Consider the following 17,598-nt stretch of genomic DNA (forward strand, 5'->3'; position numbering starts at 1 on the left):
CCTGAGGGCAAGGCATCTGGCTCTGTGCCTCAGTTTCCTCAAAGACATTGCTGTATGGCTGCTGAGTTAGGGGAGAGGCATTCCTTTGCCCTCAGAAATGCAAAACCGCTAGGCCCTGGCGTGAGCCGGGCACAGTGCCTTTTCTCATCTCCTCCTCACAGCTGCCCAAAGAGTGGGGTGCTCCCTCTGGCAGGCGAGGAGACAGGCTTGTGGTGGGGGTGAGTGTGCCTGAAGTCACACCAGGTTTCAGCCTCTCTTGGCTGGCATTCCCAGCTCACCTGAGCTGGCCCAGGACACCCACAGGACCAGGCACAGATCCCCTTCCCAAAATCACAGTCTGGGGGTGGAGAGGACACACTCCCACCTTGGAAAGAGCGGCCCTGTGCAAACGGGAGGGAAAGGGCCGTGTGGCTGCCCTCCACATAGAGAGGGAACCAGGCCTTCTTGGGTTAGAAGCCCACTGTGGGTTTCAGACTGCCCCCAAAAGGGTAGATGGTAGATAACCCAAGAGGCCCACCACAGGAGGGACCTCCAGAGTCTCCCGAGGGACAGACAGGACCTCAGTGTCACAGATAACTAATGGGTAAATGGCTAATTCACCCAAGGTCACCACTAGTAAGGAGCTGCATTGTTCTCTGAAGCCCAAGTTCTTCCCTCTTTATGCCCAGAGGCCACTGTTGATTGTGAGAGTGGGTTGTGAGAAATCACAGTGGCCCTGAGGGAAAAGCCAGGCTGTAAGGGGCCTGTTTGGTGGGCAACTGGCTGGAGGCTGAGGTCACCCCATCTCCATCCTCCCACTCCCTCCCAACTCACTCTTCTCCACCCTCCCAGGGGTCCTGCTGGTCCAACAGACTGTCAGACTGCTGTGGGGGAGGGGGGATGACCTCCACCAAAGCCTCAGAGCCAATTACCTATGTCATTAGCAACAAATGAGTTGTGGATGCTTGTGGTTTTCAGTTAAAATTAGAAGGAAGCATGCATTCGGGTCTCCTTGAAGGGGCGGCATCTAGCCTGGTCCCTCAGGCCCCCAGACACACACTTCTAGCTCCCACCCTGCCCAGCAGCACAGGCTCCCCCCCCCACCCCTCCCCTGGACCTCTCCTATAGCACGGCCACCCAGCAACCCCCATATTCTCCCTCACAGCTGCCTCTTCGCCTCCTTCTCTCATATGCTATTTTCTGAGCACCCCCTGCTTCCAGGGGCCGAGAATGGAAAAGAACCCAGAAGTGGCCTCAAAGATGCCGGACATGGGAGGAAGGGACCCTGCCCACCTGTCCTGCTGGGGTCTTCTCCCTCCTTCCAGCACTCTCTGGACCTCTGAGGGTGGTGGGCTACCTCCCCAGGTCCCTGAACTCCTTCCTGAGTAACAGGAGGCCCTAACTTCTGTTGTCTGTGGAGGGCCCCCTAAGTGCTGGGACTCCCACCCCTATCTCATTTCTGCTCTCCATAGTCTTCCAAGTGGGTGGGCTCTCCCCATTTGGCAGAGGGGACACTGAGGCTCAGGGGAACATTCAGTAGCCTGGATCGCTGGGCTGGAGGTGGGAGCCTGGCCCCATCAGCTGCCTTCCCAGAGCCCAGCCCCAGACCCTGAATGCCGGGCACGCAGCCCCCACGGGCCCCAAAAGCCTGCCAGTGGCCCCGGCTCACCTTCCCGCTCTGCCCCCACTGCAGGTGCCCAGCAGAGTGCTACGGTGGCCAACCCGGTCCCCGGTGCCAACCCAGACCTGCTTCCCCACTTCCTGGTGGAGCCTGAGGATGTGTACATCGTCAAGAACAAGCCGGTGCTGCTGGTGTGCAAGGCCATGCCTGCCACGCAGATCTTCTTCAAGTGCAACGGGGAGTGGGTCCGCCAGGTGGACCACGTGATAGAGCGCAGCACAGATGATGGAAGCGGTGAGTCTTGGCTGCGCAGCCAGGCAGGGCCCAGGGCAGGGGAAGCCAGTTTCCACCCAGAGGGGGGTTTGCAATCGCCTCTGGCTACACGCCTGTGAGGAGGCCAGGATGTCACCAGCCCCGTGCCCACCACTCCAGCTCCCCAGAAGAGGCAGGACTCCCACACCTAGGTCTCCCTGTATGTACACCGGGGCCTTCCCTAGGAGGCCACACCCTCACCAGGCCTGACCACTTGGGAGGGCATGAGTAAAAGGGAACCCCCTACAAAGGCCCCCCGGATGCTGTGGTTGGAGGGACATAGGGCTGGGCTAGGCCAGGGGCAGCCTGGTGAGAGGTGCCAGCAAAGAGAGGGAGTTGGGAGGGAGTAGCTCCCAGAGGACAGAAGAGCTCACAGGCCTCATACTCCGTGAGTGTTTGATCTGCATGTTCACTCACTTGCAAATTCCCTGAGCACCCGCTTTTGTGCCAGTGACAAGCCACCACCCTCAGAGAGCCCCAGCTCCTGCAGAGAGGTGGTTGGCACGGGGAGCTCTCAGTGAGCCCTGGAGGCTATGGTGGCAAGAGGAAAGCAGACTGAGGCTCCTCAGAGGAGGTGACATGGAAATGAAGGGGTTCTGAGAGCTAGTCCAAAAGAGGAGAGGGGAATGGCATTCCAGGAAAGGGGCTCAGCATGAGCAAACGCTTGGAGTCAGGCTGGTGTGCTGCTCAAGGTCAGCAGGGAGTGTCAGGTGTGTGTACAGGGAACAGTGGTGCCATCTGGAAGACTCGCCCATCAGGCTCTGGAGTGGGGTCACAGTCCCATGGGATTTCAGACTGCCAAATGGCATGGTCAGAGCTCTGGGTGACACTTGGAGCCCATGTGGGTGAGGGGACTGATGGAAGGGGCAGACCCAGAGACCCAGAAGAGACTGAGCGAAGATGTGGAGGGAGGGGTTCCAGGAACCGCAGGCAGACTCAGGAAGTACCCTTCCCATGGGATGCCCTATTCTGTGCCCCTACCCTGGCCTCAGGCAGCGTGTGGGCTTTGGGATGTGAGTGAGAGTGCTTGTCTGGGTCCCAGCACTCCCCAAGAGCAGGCCTGGTGGAGCTGACGACCCTCCCTTCCTCCTCACTAGCTGGACCCCAGTTCGGTTTACTTCTCCCTTCGCTCTGGGACTCTGTGAGGCCCCCATGTATGAGGAGCCCTCAGGCTGAGTCCCGAAACACACAGCACACACTTGTAGGGCTGCGGCCTCTAGTGTGAGACGAGTATAGGCTGGCCGTGCCCAGGACAATTCATGCTGATGTCAAGGCAAGCAAGAAACCTCAGGCCCAGAAGGGTGGCCTAAGCTGCCAGGCAGGAGGGTCTGGGTAGCCCAGGAAAGATTCCAGATGAGGAGTAATTTCTAAGCATGAATCTTAAAACCTCCTGGAATGAGCATTTCCCAGGCGGAAGGGCCACAAGACCCAAACGCAGAGACCCAGGTATGGACAGAAGGGGCCCTGGGGGGCACACAGCTGGACATGGGGTTGCGACCACACCAGAACCTTGGAAAGTTGGTGCTGGGCAGAAGGAGACTGCAGGACGGTTCCTAGCCTGGGAGACTTGGAAGCTGTCCCAGTAACTGTGATGTGAGTAGCCTTGAGTTTAGGCAGCGGGTGACTTGGTCCTCAGAGCCAGCCTGTCATGTTACAGATGGCTGTGACTCATCAGGGCCCCAAAAGGGTTCCAACCAAACATTCCGGTCCCTAAAAGTCACACCTGACTCTCCCCTTCTCGAGTTAGCAGGGGTAGGCCTCCTTGCTGCCAGGTGTTGGCTCCTGAGTTAGTGGTTCCTGCCCCGGCCCGAGTCCTGCGCTGGCTGGGCCTAGACACAGCTGCTACTTGCGGCTTCTTTCTTGCAGTCCTCAAAGGTTAACCCTGTGCCAGGCCTAGGTTAGCGCCCAAGATGATTGGCCACCTTCGGACCCCACCTTCAGACCCCAGCAGGTACCAGAAGCCTCCCTGCCCCTGTACCTTTAGGGACTGGTGGGGTGTCTGCCCTCCCTGCCCCGGGCCTCAGTTTTCTCATCTGCAAAACGGGAGTGAGGAGGGCCCCCTTGCAGGTTGGTGGGAGAAGCCATGAGAACTGATGGACCCTGTGTGAACCCAGCTCCAGGCCTTTCTTCTCTTCCCACCCCACAGCCAGGGCCCAGCACCACTTTGGGGCACGATGAGGCCTCCCACTGACAGAGCCCCCAGGAAGAGGACAGATGAGGAGAAGGAAGCTATAGTCAGAGACTGCCTTCCTGCATCATTAAGGGCCTGTCTGAAACTTCTTAGAAGTTTGAAGGCTCTAGGCCAGTCTCCAGCTGCTCCCAGGTTCCCCTTCCAGGATTCCCCACAGATCCCTCCTTGTCTCCTGCCATCAGGAGGTCTGGAATCCAAGGCTTGGCTGAGACCCAGGTCAGGGCCTGCACAGCAGTCACAGGCTGGGCCACATATGCCAAGACCCACCACCCCACACTCCCCAACAGACTCTTCTGGCCTTGCTCCCTTCAAACCAGGTGGAGAGCAGAGCTTGTGGGGACATATCCCTCCCATAACCACTGTGGCCCTTTCCTCCCCTGAGCATACAAACTCAAGCGTCCCATGGCCAGCACATCTGACTTTGTATTGATCTTGATTTCTCAACCCAAAACCATTCAGTGCTTTGAGAAGAGATAGGCTTCCCTTGCTCAGGAACAGATGGCACTACAGTGGGGAGTGGTGCTGTGCAGGGACTTAGACCAAAGACCCTGACCCAGCAACATTCTGTTGTCAGGCGGGTATGGAGGAGTCCTAGGTCAGCGCAGATCTGCAGCCCCGCCCATTCCTGTGTGGGTAGCTAGGTGCACACCCCAAGAGACAGCCTTCCTCTCTTCCCCTCACTTGTCCCCATTCCCCATCCAGAAGGCCAGGAGGAGGGACCAAAGCCTGAAAACCCTCAAACCCAAACCTGCTGATGCTATAAAAGCCCAAAATCAGAGAGACCAAGCCTTGGAGTCCCACCTGGGAAGGTAATTTATTGTATGTCAAACAAACTGGTTATTAGAAGCAGATTGATAAAAAAAGTGAGACTCTAAACCCCAACTTGGCCTCAGAGCCCAACCTCCACCCCCCTAACCCTCCATCTCCCCAAAATACTCAATACACCCACACTGGGGCCTCCCCATGTGCCCACAGCATTTACACACCCACTCACACCCCACACGCTCCGGGACCAGCAGGGACACTGCATCCTTCCTCCCCAGCATCTACCCAGTGACCTGCAGGGAGGAAGGCACCGTCTTCGCATCAAGGACCAGCAGGGCAGTGTCTGGGTCTCCTCCTGGATCCACCACCCTCCTGGAGCTTGTGGGCCTCAAGGGTGCTGCCGGATCTGGGACATCATGGACAAACTTGGCCCTCATTCATGGCAGCAGGAAGGAGATGAGGGGGTGGCAGTGGCAGGACAGAGAGGGGAGGAGATGGGGATAAAGAAATAGGAGTGCTTAAATTTAGTGCTGTTCTCCCCAAACTGAGTTGCCTGAGCTCCCACCACCACCATGGGGGATGCAGTAGTCCATCCATCCACAGACCTGTCCTGTCCACTCAGGAAGGCTACCAGGTTCAGAATGTTCTAAAAGTCTCTCACCACTAACCCTAGAGGCTTAGAGCTGGAAGGCCCTGTCACCACCCCCAAGTGTATACACGGCTCCTTGTGCTTGTCAGGTAGCTAGAGGCCAGGGCCCTTCTCCTGTATACAGACCCTGTGAGGGACCCTCTGTTCTCAGCCCTCACCCTACTGCCAGAGAATACACATATTTTTCACCTTCGAGAAAAGGAGTTGCAGGCAGTGGCCAGAACAGAGGGAGCTTAGCCATGATGACCTCAGCCAGAGGTGGACACCGCCCCCCTCCACCTCCTCGTCTCCTGTGAGAGCTTGTTGGGGGCAAGGGCAAGGGGGAAAATTCTGGGGACCCAGTGTGGGAGCTGGAGAGACTCCTGAGGAGCGGTCTGGGCAAAGGTCAGGGAAAGACATGTTAAAGAAGTTAAGAGGGAAAACAGCCTCCCGGACTGCCTGCTCAGCTGGGCTGCTGCCCCTCCTGCAATGCAGCCCTAATTGAATTTCTCTGTTAACAATGGAAACACATTGGTTGCCCGGCCTCTCTCCCTTTTTCTGATAAGCCAATGACCCGAGGGAAATTGGGGTCAGGAGAAGGAGAAATTGGAAACAGTCTTGTCTCGCTCCTGGGGACACTGGTTTTGGCCAAGGGCCGGGGGACTAGAAGAGGGCTAGGATCTCCTGTCCAGGGTCCTCAGAGGATTCGGCCTCCTTGGTGTCCCATTTTCGGGGTCCAGGTATGGCAGAAGCTCAGTCTGTCCTTGAGCAGAGTCCCTTCAGCCCAGCCCAGTCAGGGCAGAGAGGGTCCCAGATACCCATCACTGGCCAGCTTCTCCTCTGCAACTGCCCCCTCACCCACCCCCCACTGCTTCTCCGTGAAATGGGCAGGGGGGATCCCTGAATGCACTGTGGATTCAGACAGCCCTGAGCAGCTACAGCAAATCACTGTCTCTCTAAGCCTCTGTTTCCTTATCCGTAGAGTGGGAGCAATACCTTCAAGGGAGTAGATTGAAGAAAATAAGCCAGCATGTGGGAAACCCTGGCTAAGCCCCAGGGGTCTATTATCATACTACATAATCGCTGTAATTATACTGTTAATAGCTGTTATTATATTATCACATGTCATAATCTACCTGCTAAACCCCAGGGAGAGGAACCAGATCCTTCCTCACCTTTTTTAACCACAAAGGCCCCGGAGCTATCCTATCTGCCCCACTCCTTCTGCCTTGGGTCGTTGAAGGCCAGTCTCTGGAGCCCCAAACTCCTCTGTACTGTTGTCTCTGAAACAACAGCAAGCCCCTTTAGAGACATTTCTGCGGCTGCAGGGAGACAGGCCTTGGGTAACAAAGTATAGTGAATGGCCTTCGGGAGATATAAATGGAGCATCCCCTGGGGCTCCCGCAGAGTTCCTTCCAGGCTAAGGGTTGCCTTCAGGGTCCACTCTCCTTCTGAGCCAAAGACCCCCAGACATCTGGGCGGCAAGAACTGTGTAAGGCTTGGCACAACCAGAACTCTGGCTACCCACCCCTCCTGCCCCCAGGGCTGCCCGCCATGGAGGTCCGCATCAACGTCTCGAGGCAGCAGGTGGAGAAGGTGTTTGGGCTGGAGGAGTACTGGTGCCAGTGTGTGGCATGGAGCTCCTCAGGCACCACCAAGAGTCAGAAGGCCTACATCCGCATTGCCTGTGAGTCCAGGGCCTGGCCCTTGGTCAGGGGTGGATGGAGGGTATCAACAAGGGTAAGGGTCTGTTCAGAAAACCTCAGGTCCTGCCTAGATGGCGGAGAAAGTGCCTCTGTCCACTCCCCAGCCACTCCCATATCACCCTAGTCACTTGGCACTTTCTCTAGCCATGCGCCACGGCCGCTGCGGGACCAGGGGACAGGGCCAGCAAGGCTGAACCAGCCTGAGACACTCGGGCTGGAGGACACTCTTGCTCTTCTCCCAGATTTGCGCAAGAACTTCGAGCAGGAGCCGCTGGCCAAGGAGGTATCCCTGGAGCAGGGCATCGTGCTGCCCTGCCGCCCACCCGAGGGCATCCCCCCGGCTGAGGTGAGAGGGGCTCTGGTGCCCGCTCCACAGGTGGGTAGGGCTCCCGGGTCTTGGGTCCTGCCTGCCCTGACGCCCCCAGGGGCTACTCTCGCTCCAGGTAGGGCCAGCATGGGCGGGCAGTGCAGTGGCATGGCTCCCTCCCCCAGGTGGAGTGGCTCCGGAACGAGGACCTGGTGGACCCGTCCCTGGACCCCAATGTGTACATCACAAGGGAGCACAGCCTGGTGGTGCGACAGGCCCGCCTGGCCGACACGGCCAACTACACCTGCGTGGCCAAGAACATCGTAGCGCGTCGCCGCAGCGCCTCAGCTGCTGTCATCGTCTACGGTGGGCCCCAGTGCTGGTGGGGCAGAGGGGCTCCCAGGCATAGGGAGATGGGCAACGATGTGTCAGTGGCTCCCTATGGAGCCAGGGCCCAGTGGACCAGGCTGTGGCCTCCCTGGGAAGGACAGGGAGAGGGCTTGCTGTGGTTATCCGGGAGCCAAGGGGCGTAACTGGGCTGAGGTGTGGGACAGGTTGGTGGTCCTCTGTGATGAGACCATCCCTTGGGTTACCTATGGGCCAGGGACATTGTGCAAGTGGAGATGAGGGCACAGGATGGGAGTCTAGGAAAAGTAACAGACCACAGCCCATGCTCCTGTGTCCCAGGTGTGGGAAGTTGAGTGTTCCAGGCACCCCAAGAGCAGGCCGAGGGGGCGGGTGCCGGAGTTGCCCTTGTGAAAGACTGGGGTCTGGGCCGGAGGAGCATGAGAGCTGCAGCTAGGCCTGGCTGCCCTGGGCGCTTGCAGAGCCTGCTGGGAGAAGGGGCTGTGGAGCCGGTACTGCCAGGCCCTGGGGGTTAGCGAGCACCAGCACGGGCTCCCCTCCAGGGCATCTCTACCAGCACAGCCACAGCCCACCCCTTTCCAGCTCACAGCCCCTCTGCCCTCCTGCCCTGGCCCCTGGGCCAGCGTGTCTGAGGAAGCCCCCGCTCCCTGACCCCAGTCCTTCTCTGTCCGGCCAGTGAACGGTGGGTGGTCGACGTGGACCGAGTGGTCCGTCTGCAGCGCCAGCTGTGGGCGCGGCTGGCAGAAACGGAGCCGGAGCTGCACCAACCCGGCGCCTCTCAACGGGGGTGCCTTCTGTGAGGGGCAGAATGTCCAGAAAACAGCCTGCGCCACCCTGTGCCCAGGTACCAGCGGCCGCTGCCTCCCGCATCGCTCCTCACCACGCCATCTCCGTGCCCTGGCTCCATTGTGCCCACCAGCCTGCCCCCCATGGCTCCATCCCACCCACGCACACGCAGGGCCAGGCTCAGTCCAAGGCTGGGATGGGGTTTAGTGTGGTTGGAAGCAGGGCTTGGTCTGTGTCCAGGCTAGGCCTTAGCAGAGGGGCTGAGTCACAGACTCTGCAGTATAGTCAGGACAGGTACAGTCAGTGTGGAACAGGCGCAGGGCACCACCTGAGTCTACAGAACCACCTATGCCTGGAATCACAGGGTCATCGTGGGACCAAGTGCCCTTGCTGCCCCAGGGCCAGGACGGCCCCATAGTGTGGATAGAGTAAAGCAGGCCCGGCATCATCGTGCCTCCCGTCATTAGCATGCGTCATTCAGGCCAGCCGGACACCAGAGGGTGTGCTCCTTACCACAGCATTGCACCTAGGTCTGGATGCCCAGCAGGGCCGCACTGGCAAACTGCCTGTGCTGCTGCCCAGGCTGACCACACCATCTCCTCTCTGTCCCTGTCTGTCTCTCCTCTAGTGGATGGCAGCTGGAGCCCATGGAGCAAGTGGTCAGCCTGTGGGCTCGACTGCACCCATTGGCGAAGTCGTGAGTGTTCTGACCCAGCACCCCGCAATGGAGGTGAGGAGTGCCGGGGTGCTGATCTGGATACCCGAAATTGTACCAGCGACCTCTGTGTGCACAGTGAGTCCACTCTGCCCCAGGAGTCCTCTTGATTTTGCCAGGATTGGCCCTGACCAGCCCCAGGGAGGTGACAGCTAAGGGAATCAGCCCCCCTTACACAAGGTGTGTGCCCTCTCCAAAGTTCAGGACCCTCGGGAACTCCCCATCCCTAACATACCCACACATGTGCCCGTGTATACCCCAGTACCTCCCCCACCTCTCCTGAAACATGCATACATGGGAACCTTTCCCCTGTCCCCCAGGCTTCTGGATCCCCCTCCTCTCCTACAGTTTCACCTCCACACGGTCCCCCAAGTGCACACACAAGTCCTGTGGGGACACCGGGCTTGTGAGGCCTGTTAATTACAAGGCCATAACTAACAATTAAAGATCTCTGTTGGATTTTTTTTTTCTCTAGAACACACCCTCCCCCATTCTTTCAATTAAAAACCTAATTATCTGTGTCAATTCCTTTCTGATGGACATTTCTTCCATTATGCAAAGCCCTTCTAAAATCAATATAGCTTCCTCCAGGCAGTCAATCACCCCCACTCCAACCCTGCCTCAAGCCTGGGGAAGCAGACCAGGAGAAAAGCCCTGGCACCCCAGCTTCTGGCCCAGGGACATGGCTAGGAATTAGATTAGCAGACCCTCTCCTCCAGGAAGTAGAGCCCCTACTTTGGGGATCCCAGGAGCTTCCGCCAGCCCCAGCTGCCCTGGGCCCCAGAAGAGTAGGTTCAACCTGGCAGCCCACTAGGGCTGCCTGGGAAAGCGTCTCCTCCCCTCCTCCATCCTTCAGTAGCAGCAGCCTCAGACTGAATGAGCAGTGAGAGATCTGATTTGCCCAGAGTGACACAGCAAGGTGGTGGCAGATGCAGGGCTGAGATGCACACATGCTGACTCCATGCTCCCTGCCACCACATTTGCAGCCCCGCTAGTGCTGATGCCCAAGGAGTGAGCACCTCATCCTCCTGGGGCGTAGACCGCTGACCTCTCCTTCCCGGCCTCCTGCACCCTGCCCCTCCCAAGGCCGCGCTCTTTCCCGCAGCTGCTTCCGGGCCCGAGGACGTGGCCCTTTACGTGGGCCTCATTGCTGTGGCTGTATGCCTCCTCCTGCTGCTGCTCGTCCTCATCCTTGTTTATTGCCGCAAGAAGGAAGGGCTGGACTCAGACGTGGCTGACTCATCCATCCTCACCTCAGGCTTCCAGCCCGTCAGCATCAAGCCCAGCAAAGCAGGTGGGGTGCCCCCTCACTCCCAGCATTCCTGCCAGGCCCCCACACCAAGAACTGCCCAACAGGTCACCTCAGTGCCACCCCCTGAGTCTGTCTTTACCCTTGCAGACAATCCCCATCTTCTCACCATCCAGCCAGACCTCAGCACCACCACCACCACCTGCCAGGGAAGTCTGTGTCCCCGGCAGGACGGGCCAAGCCCCAAGTTCCAGCTCGCCAATGGGCACCTGCTCAGCCCGCTGGGTGGTGGGCGCCACACGCTGCACCACAGCTCGCCCACCTCTGAGGCCGAGGACTTCGTCTCCCGCCTCTCTACCCAGAACTACTTCCGCTCCTTGCCCCGTGGCACCAGCAACATGACTTATGGGACCTTCAACTTCCTCGGGGGCCGGCTGATGATCCCTAATACAGGTGAGAACGACTCCAGGGTGCCCCAGGGAGCTCTAAGAGGCAAAACTAGTCTTGTGTCCCTCCTAGAGGAGGATGGGACAGCTCTTGATGTTTTTCCTGGGCTGCTCACCCTCACCCTAAGTGCTAAGCCAGGCACCAAGGAGTGGGGAGAGTGTTTTGGAGAGAATCCAGTCATGGCTGGCCGTAGGGCCGGCACCGAGGCCATGGCCAGAGTGTCGCCCTTCTGTTACTTCAGGGCACAGGACTACTAGCCATTCATTTGCACAGTCAGCCAGCCCATGTGCCAGACTCTGCATTGGCCCCTGGGCCCAGAGGTAGGACAGGTGCCGGCCCCAAGGAACTGTGGAAGTAATGGAGAGATGGCAGAGGACAAATGCCGGGACAGGGGGCTGCTCCGCCCACCACCTCACGGAAACCCTTCTGACAGGGTCCACGATAGGGACTCCACAGACCCTTTCCATAGTCCTCTTTTGAGGAAGCACAGCAGCCTCTGGTGTTCCCACCCTGAAAGTCTCTTCTCCCTCGGCTCAGATGACCCCACTTGCCCCTGATTTTCTTACCCCTCTCCAGCTGCTCCTGGAGCCTGTGCCCTAAATGTAGGTGTTCCTCAGAGCTCCCTCCTGGCACCCTGTCGCAGAGCAATCTCGCCTACTCCGTGGCTTTAATCGCCATGTCTGTGCAGATCACTCCCACTCCTCCATCCCCAGCCACATTTCTCCTGGGCGACAGAATCATACACCCAGCTGCCTCCTGGGCAGCTCCATCTGGATGTCTCACAGTACCTCAGATTCCTGGTGCCTAAAACAGCACTGTCTCCCACCCTCCCCCAGAACCTCCTGCTTTCTGGCTTTCCCCACCTCAGGGACAACAGAGTCAAGTTGCTCTAGCCAGAAACTGGAGGTCACCTTGACCTTCTACTCTTTTTCACTTGCCCCCCTCATCTCCACAACAGCTTTAGTCAGTCACACACCAGTCCCGTCATTCTTCCTCCTCAAATGCTCCTGGTTTGCCTCTTCCCCTCTGCCTTTTCTGGCTCAGGCCGCCATACCTACCTCTTATCTAGTTCAAGACAACAAGCACTCACCAATGAAGCCAGACTTAATCATGTCCCTCCCCTTCTTGAGCCATTTTTGGGGCTCCCCAATGCCCCACACATCACAAAGCCCACATAACAAGGACACAGTGACCTCTCTGTCCCCTGCCAGCCAGATGCAGTGGCCTCTACCCTCCTATGCACTTTTTCGTGCACATGGCAGTCACAGTGGGCTCTCGGCACTCCAAGCACACCATTGCTGCCCTTTGCACACACGGTTCCTCTGCCCCCATCCACTAACTCATCTGCTAGCTCTCATTCAGGTGTTGGCCTAGCAGCTCTCCCTCTCTGTGCCTCATGTCCTCCTCACAGGGCTGCTAGGATGATGAGGTGAGATGGTCATGTCAAGCTCTTAGAAAGGGACAGGCACACAGTGACACTCAGCCTTTCTTGCCCCTGGGGCGGGGGGCTGGCCCCCCCTCCCCCAGCACCCTTTGCTCCACTTGTCCTTCTGCCCCACCCCCCCGGGCTGAGTGCCTCAGGAGAGCAGGGCCCCTGGTTTTTCCTCACTGCCCTGAGTACTGGACGTGAGCATCTACTGAATGTATACGTCCGCCTCAGAGAGCAGTCACACATGGATCTCTGCGACTGTCACCAGCACTGGCAGCCAGTACCAGGAGGCAGCACAGAGTTGGTGAAGGGAGCAGTAGCTGTAAATAGGGCATCAGTGCCTTCCCTCTCCTGCGCTTCAGTTTCTGGGAAGTGGTGATACTCCAGCCAGCCCTCCTCAGACTTCACTCTGGAGCATAAATGCAAGCTTTGGACTTGGTGGGATAAAGTCATAGAATTCCTTCCTCTCCCCAGTCACGTGCCTCCGAGGTCCCTCCTGATGTAGGCGCCCCCATCCCAAAAGAGCAGGACAACTCCTTGCCATCCTCAGAGGAACTCTGCAGCCCCTGCCCTACTGGCTCTCCCCTGCAACCACTCCTCACTGAGCAGTCCCTTCTGGTGCTGCCGAGCAGGACACTGCACAGAGCTGAATCCACCAGACAAGAGGACATGAGTGCAGTGTCTCCCAAACCTGGGAGGGCTACCAAAGCCAGCAAGGCTGTTAAAGGCCTGCCCTACCTACAGGCGCTGCTAGAAAATGAGGAGCAAGTCATGGTGGCTGAGAATGGCCATCCCCAAAGATGGCCAGGGCAGATAGGAGGAGGAAAGCTTGAGGAACAGGAGGACAGGGCACCCAGGCAGAGGTGTGCTCAAGAGAGGGGGGCTTCAGAATAGCCAAGAATACAGCACAGGCCGGGCTAAGGAAGCTGCTGGAAAGGTTGCCGGGGCCAGAGGTGAAGGGCTAGGCCAGGGAGCTGGACCTTATGCTGGAGGCAGGGAAGGTTTTAAGCAGGAGTGCCCTGGTCCCACCCAGTGTCTTTTGGGTGATAGGTCAGGTAGGTACAAAACACCTAGCACCTTTTGTTCCAGAGCTTTCTGTGCTCAGACTAACTAGGCATGCTTTTTCCACCCGAGTTCCCTTAGCCTCTCTTGGGGTCACTAGGACTCCGTTTCATGCCTGTGTGGGTAGATGGACAGCCTGGCAGTCCCCTTGGCACTTCTGTCCCCTGGCAGTCCCTTTGGCACCTCTGTCCCCTAGTCCAGGCTGGCAGTGGTCAGTCCTCAAAGGGAGGTGCCTGTAGGGGCTGGGAGAGAGGGGTGTTTGATGTCTTTGCAGCCCTGGTAAACCCCAGGCCTCCTCCTACTTTGTCACAGGGATCAGCCTCCTCATTCCTCCAGATGCCATACCCCGGGGAAAGATCTACGAGATCTACCTCACACTGCACAAGCCAGAGGATGTGAGGTGTGGGCGCGGGCCCTGTTGCTAGGGCTGGGTGGGTCCTGCCCTCTGCCTTTAGTCACCATGATATCCCCTAGCCATCGTCTGTCAGACTTGGTCTAGCCTAGCCCTGGGGAGGGCAGGGAAGAACTGCCCATAAGCTCCACCCAGCCCTGGGGCCTCAACCCTGGGGTGCCAATTGCTCTGCCCCAGCCAACTCCCAGGACAGCCCACTGACACCTTTCCCTCTCCACCCATATTTTCCCACTTGAGGTTGCCCCTAGCTGGCTGTCAGACCCTGCTGAGTCCCATCGTTAGCTGTGGGCCCCCTGGAGTCCTGCTCACCCGGCCGGTCATCCTCGCCATGGACCACTGTGGGGAGCCCTGCCCAGAGAGCTGGAGCCTGCGCCTCAAAAAGCAGTCCTGTGAGGGCAGCTGGGAGGTGAGCAGGAATGGCCCTGAGCCCAACCACCTGAGCACTGAGGAGTTCAGAGTGGAGCCTGGGCTTCCCACCTGGCCCTTGAACCACCCTCTCCCCAGTCTGGCCACTCCTCACCGTTGGAGTTGGCCATGAGCTGACCCATCCGGCCCTTGCCCGCAGGATGTGCTGCATCTGGGAGAGGAGGCACCCTCCCACCTCTACTACTGCCAGCTGGAGGCCGGCGCCTGCTATGTCTTCACTGAGCAACTGGGCCGCTTTGCCCTGGTGGGAGAGGCCCTCAGTGTGGCTGCGACCAAGCGCCTCAAGCTGCTTCTGTTTGCCCCCGTGGCCTGCACCTCCCTCGAGTACAACATCAGAGTCTACTGCCTACATGACACCCACGACGCACTCAAGGTACCCCCCCGCCCCCACCCTGCCACAGGGAGGCCACACCACCACTGGCACGGAGGGCCTCTCCTCCCGGGAGGGGCAGCAGTGGGGAAGGTGCTCCAGGCCCCAGACTCAGCTGACCAGCTGGGGTGTGCTACAGGAGGTGGTACAGCTGGAGAAGCAGCTGGGGGGACAGCTGATCCAGGAGCCCCGAGTCCTGCACTTCAAGGACAGTTACCACAACCTGCGTTTGTCCATCCACGATGTGCCCAGCTCCCTGTGGAAGAGCAAGCTCCTCGTGAGCTACCAGGTGAGGCCGCTCAGGGTGCCTAGAGTGGGCACAACCAAGGCTGGACACACCTGACTCAGCCTCTCTGCCCACCCCCTCAGGAGATCCCCTTTTATCATATCTGGAACGGCACCCAGCAGTACCTGCACTGCACCTTCACCTTGGAGCGCGTCAGCCCCAGCACCAGTGACCTGGCCTGCAAGGTGTGGGTGTGGCAGGTGGAAGGCGACGGGCAGAGCTTCAATATCAACTTCAACATCACCAAGGTGGGCAGAAGGGGGCATCAGCACTGCAGAAATGTGCCTCCCCCCCCAACACACACACAGACACACACACACACACACACACACACACACACACACACACACACGGCCTGTCCTGCCACCAAGACCACCTCCTCCTAGAAACTGCTTAGCAGCTTCCCCCAAGTCTCCAGGGAGAGAGGTGCAGATGCAAACAGACAGATGCAGACAGATGCGATTGCTATCTGACTTGGGGGTGGAAATTGAAAAGGATGTGGGAGCCGCAGTAGGGAGAGACAGAGCCTGGGGGCCTTGGGGTTTCCAGGAGGAGGAACTTTGTACCATGCCTTGAAGGATGAATAAGAGACAGAGAGTGAGGGAAAGGGGGCTTCTGGCTGTGGGAACTGAGTGGGGAGGACAAAGATAGTGAGATGAGCACAGTGAGTTCTGAGTAATCAGTAGCGGTGACTTAGGGAGGGGTGATGGGGAGAGAGGAGGGGAATGAGGCTTGATAGCTCCTCTGCACTGGCTGTGAGACTTTGGGTAGGTCACCATAGCTCTGAACCTTGAGACCTTCTAAACTCTAGTGAGCAGAGCTCTGGCATACCAGGGGTGCCCAAGAAATAGTACCCATGCTACCCCCATGCTGTGGTGGTTTGGGTGCTCCCCCAGCAGGTGGTGGCAGTGGGCCTGGGCCATGAAATTTCTAACAGGCACCTCCACCCCTCCCCCACCTCCAGGACACAAGATTTGCTGAGCTGCTGGCTCTGGAGAGTGAAGGGGGGGTCCCAGCCCTAGTGGGCCCCAGTGCCTTCAAGATCCCCTTCCTCATTCGGCAGAAGATCATTACCAGCCTCGACCCGCCCTGTAGCCGGGGTGCTGACTGGCGGACTCTGGCCCAGAAACTCCACCTGGACAGGTGGGTGGGAGATGGGCAGGGAGGGGCTGCAAAGGCCCCCTGCAGTCCTTCCTGGTGGGAGAGGATGGGTGGGGTGGGTAAGAAGCTCAGTGGGGCGGGCTTGCACCCCGACCACAAGCAGCCAGGGTATCCAGTGCAATTTGGCCAAGGGGAGGTCCTGCCCTTGGGTGGGCTGAGAGGCAGAAGGGTACAGCCTGGGGTGAAGCAGGGCTGCTGACTGGCTCCTGTCCCCTCCCTTCCACAGCCATCTCAGCTTCTTTGCCTCCAAGCCCAGCCCCACAGCCATGATCCTCAACCTGTGGGAGGCGCGGCACTTCCCCAATGGCAACCTCAGCCAGCTGGCTGCAGCAGTAGCTGGACTGGGCCAGCCAGACGCTGGCCTCTTCACGGTGTCAGAGGCGGAGTGCTGAGGCCAGCCAGGCCTACAACGCCTATACTCTCACCAGCTTTGGCACCCACCAGGGACGGGCAGAAGCCAGATGGGGCCCTTTCCCCTCCTCAGGGGGAGCTGTGTGGACAGGCCCCCTCCTGGCAGACACTGTCCCTTAACACTGGCCCTTCAGATCCTGCCCACACTTCCACCCGTCCAAGGCCTGCCTGGCCAGACTGGTACTGCCACCTCCTCTGACCCTGCCCCAGCCTCTGGGGCTCCGGGTGGACAGTGACTAGAGCCCAAGCCAGGCCCAGCCCATCTGTGTGTGTGTATGTGCGTGTGATGCTACCTCTCCTCCTAGCCCCTGGCCAGGAGGCCGCATACACACGGGCATACACGCACACGCTGGGCTCGGGACATGGCCCCCAGAGCTCCTGCCTGAGCTGGACCTTATGCAAACATTTCTGTGCCTGCCAGGTAGGGGCACATCTGAGGGGCCTGGCTCCAAGCCTATGAGACTAAGGGCCACAGCTGGACAAGGGGCGGCCCCTGGATTCAGGCGTACGACCACCACGCGGGCATGTGCCCATGCATGTCTCGTGTGCTCATCTCACAGACTCCCTGCCAACCCACCACACACACACACATCTCATGCTGTACACCCAGAGGCCACTCACGTCTCTCACACCCAGTGTCAGTCCACATCTGCCTCTCACATGCTGCCCTTCTCCCACCCACCCAGGGACACCCAATGGCTCCTCCCTGATCCTCCCCCGCCCCCAGCCTGGAGGAGCCCTGCCCAACAGGGCATGTGAATATGCAATGGGAGTCCCGGGCTGGACAATGGCAAGTGTGCGTGCCGTGGTGTGCCCGTTCCTGGGGCTGGCCGGTTCCCCCATGTGGGGCCTGTTGTGTGAAGCTCGTGCCCTGACTCTGTCTTAAGTGCTTTCATGCACTTACACTTGGCCTTATGTACACAGCCTTGCCCGGCCGCCGGGGCGCGTAGGGATTTTAGCGGACGTGAA

At 58.9% G+C, this 17,598-nt stretch overlaps 1 protein-coding gene across 4 annotated transcripts in view; it reads left to right on the top strand.

Annotated features, from left to right (window-relative positions):
* Positions 1-17,583, top strand: part of UNC5A (unc-5 netrin receptor A) — a 61,320-nt gene extending 43,737 nt beyond the window's left edge. Inside the window, exons 2-16 of one of the 4 annotated variants that reach the window (XM_059417432.1) lie at positions 1,673-1,894; positions 7,040-7,183; positions 7,445-7,548; positions 7,695-7,875; positions 8,552-8,719; positions 9,290-9,454; positions 10,482-10,670; positions 10,776-11,078; positions 13,876-13,963; positions 14,213-14,381; positions 14,541-14,774; positions 14,911-15,060; positions 15,141-15,305; positions 16,022-16,200; positions 16,445-17,581. In XM_059417432.1, the coding sequence (XP_059273415.1) occupies positions 1,673-1,894; positions 7,040-7,183; positions 7,445-7,548; positions 7,695-7,875; positions 8,552-8,719; positions 9,290-9,454; positions 10,482-10,670; positions 10,776-11,078; positions 13,876-13,963; positions 14,213-14,381; positions 14,541-14,774; positions 14,911-15,060; positions 15,141-15,305; positions 16,022-16,200; positions 16,445-16,610 (2,627 nt within the window). In that variant the 3' untranslated portion in view covers positions 16,611-17,581. Of the gene's footprint in view, positions 1-1,672; positions 1,895-7,039; positions 7,184-7,444; positions 7,549-7,694; positions 7,876-8,551; positions 8,720-9,289; positions 9,455-10,481; positions 10,671-10,775; positions 11,079-13,875; positions 13,964-14,212; positions 14,382-14,540; positions 14,775-14,910; positions 15,061-15,140; positions 15,306-16,021; positions 16,201-16,444 lie in introns of all 4 variants that reach the window. The other 3 variants (XM_059417433.1, XM_059417434.1, XM_059417435.1) reach the window with 3 other exon arrangements.
* The last annotated feature ends 15 nt before the right edge of the window (positions 17,584-17,598 follow it).

Source organism: Mustela nigripes, chromosome 12 (genome assembly GCF_022355385.1).
Source record: "Mustela nigripes isolate SB6536 chromosome 12, MUSNIG.SB6536, whole genome shotgun sequence".
Classification (NCBI taxonomy): Eukaryota; Metazoa; Chordata; class Mammalia; order Carnivora; family Mustelidae; genus Mustela; species Mustela nigripes.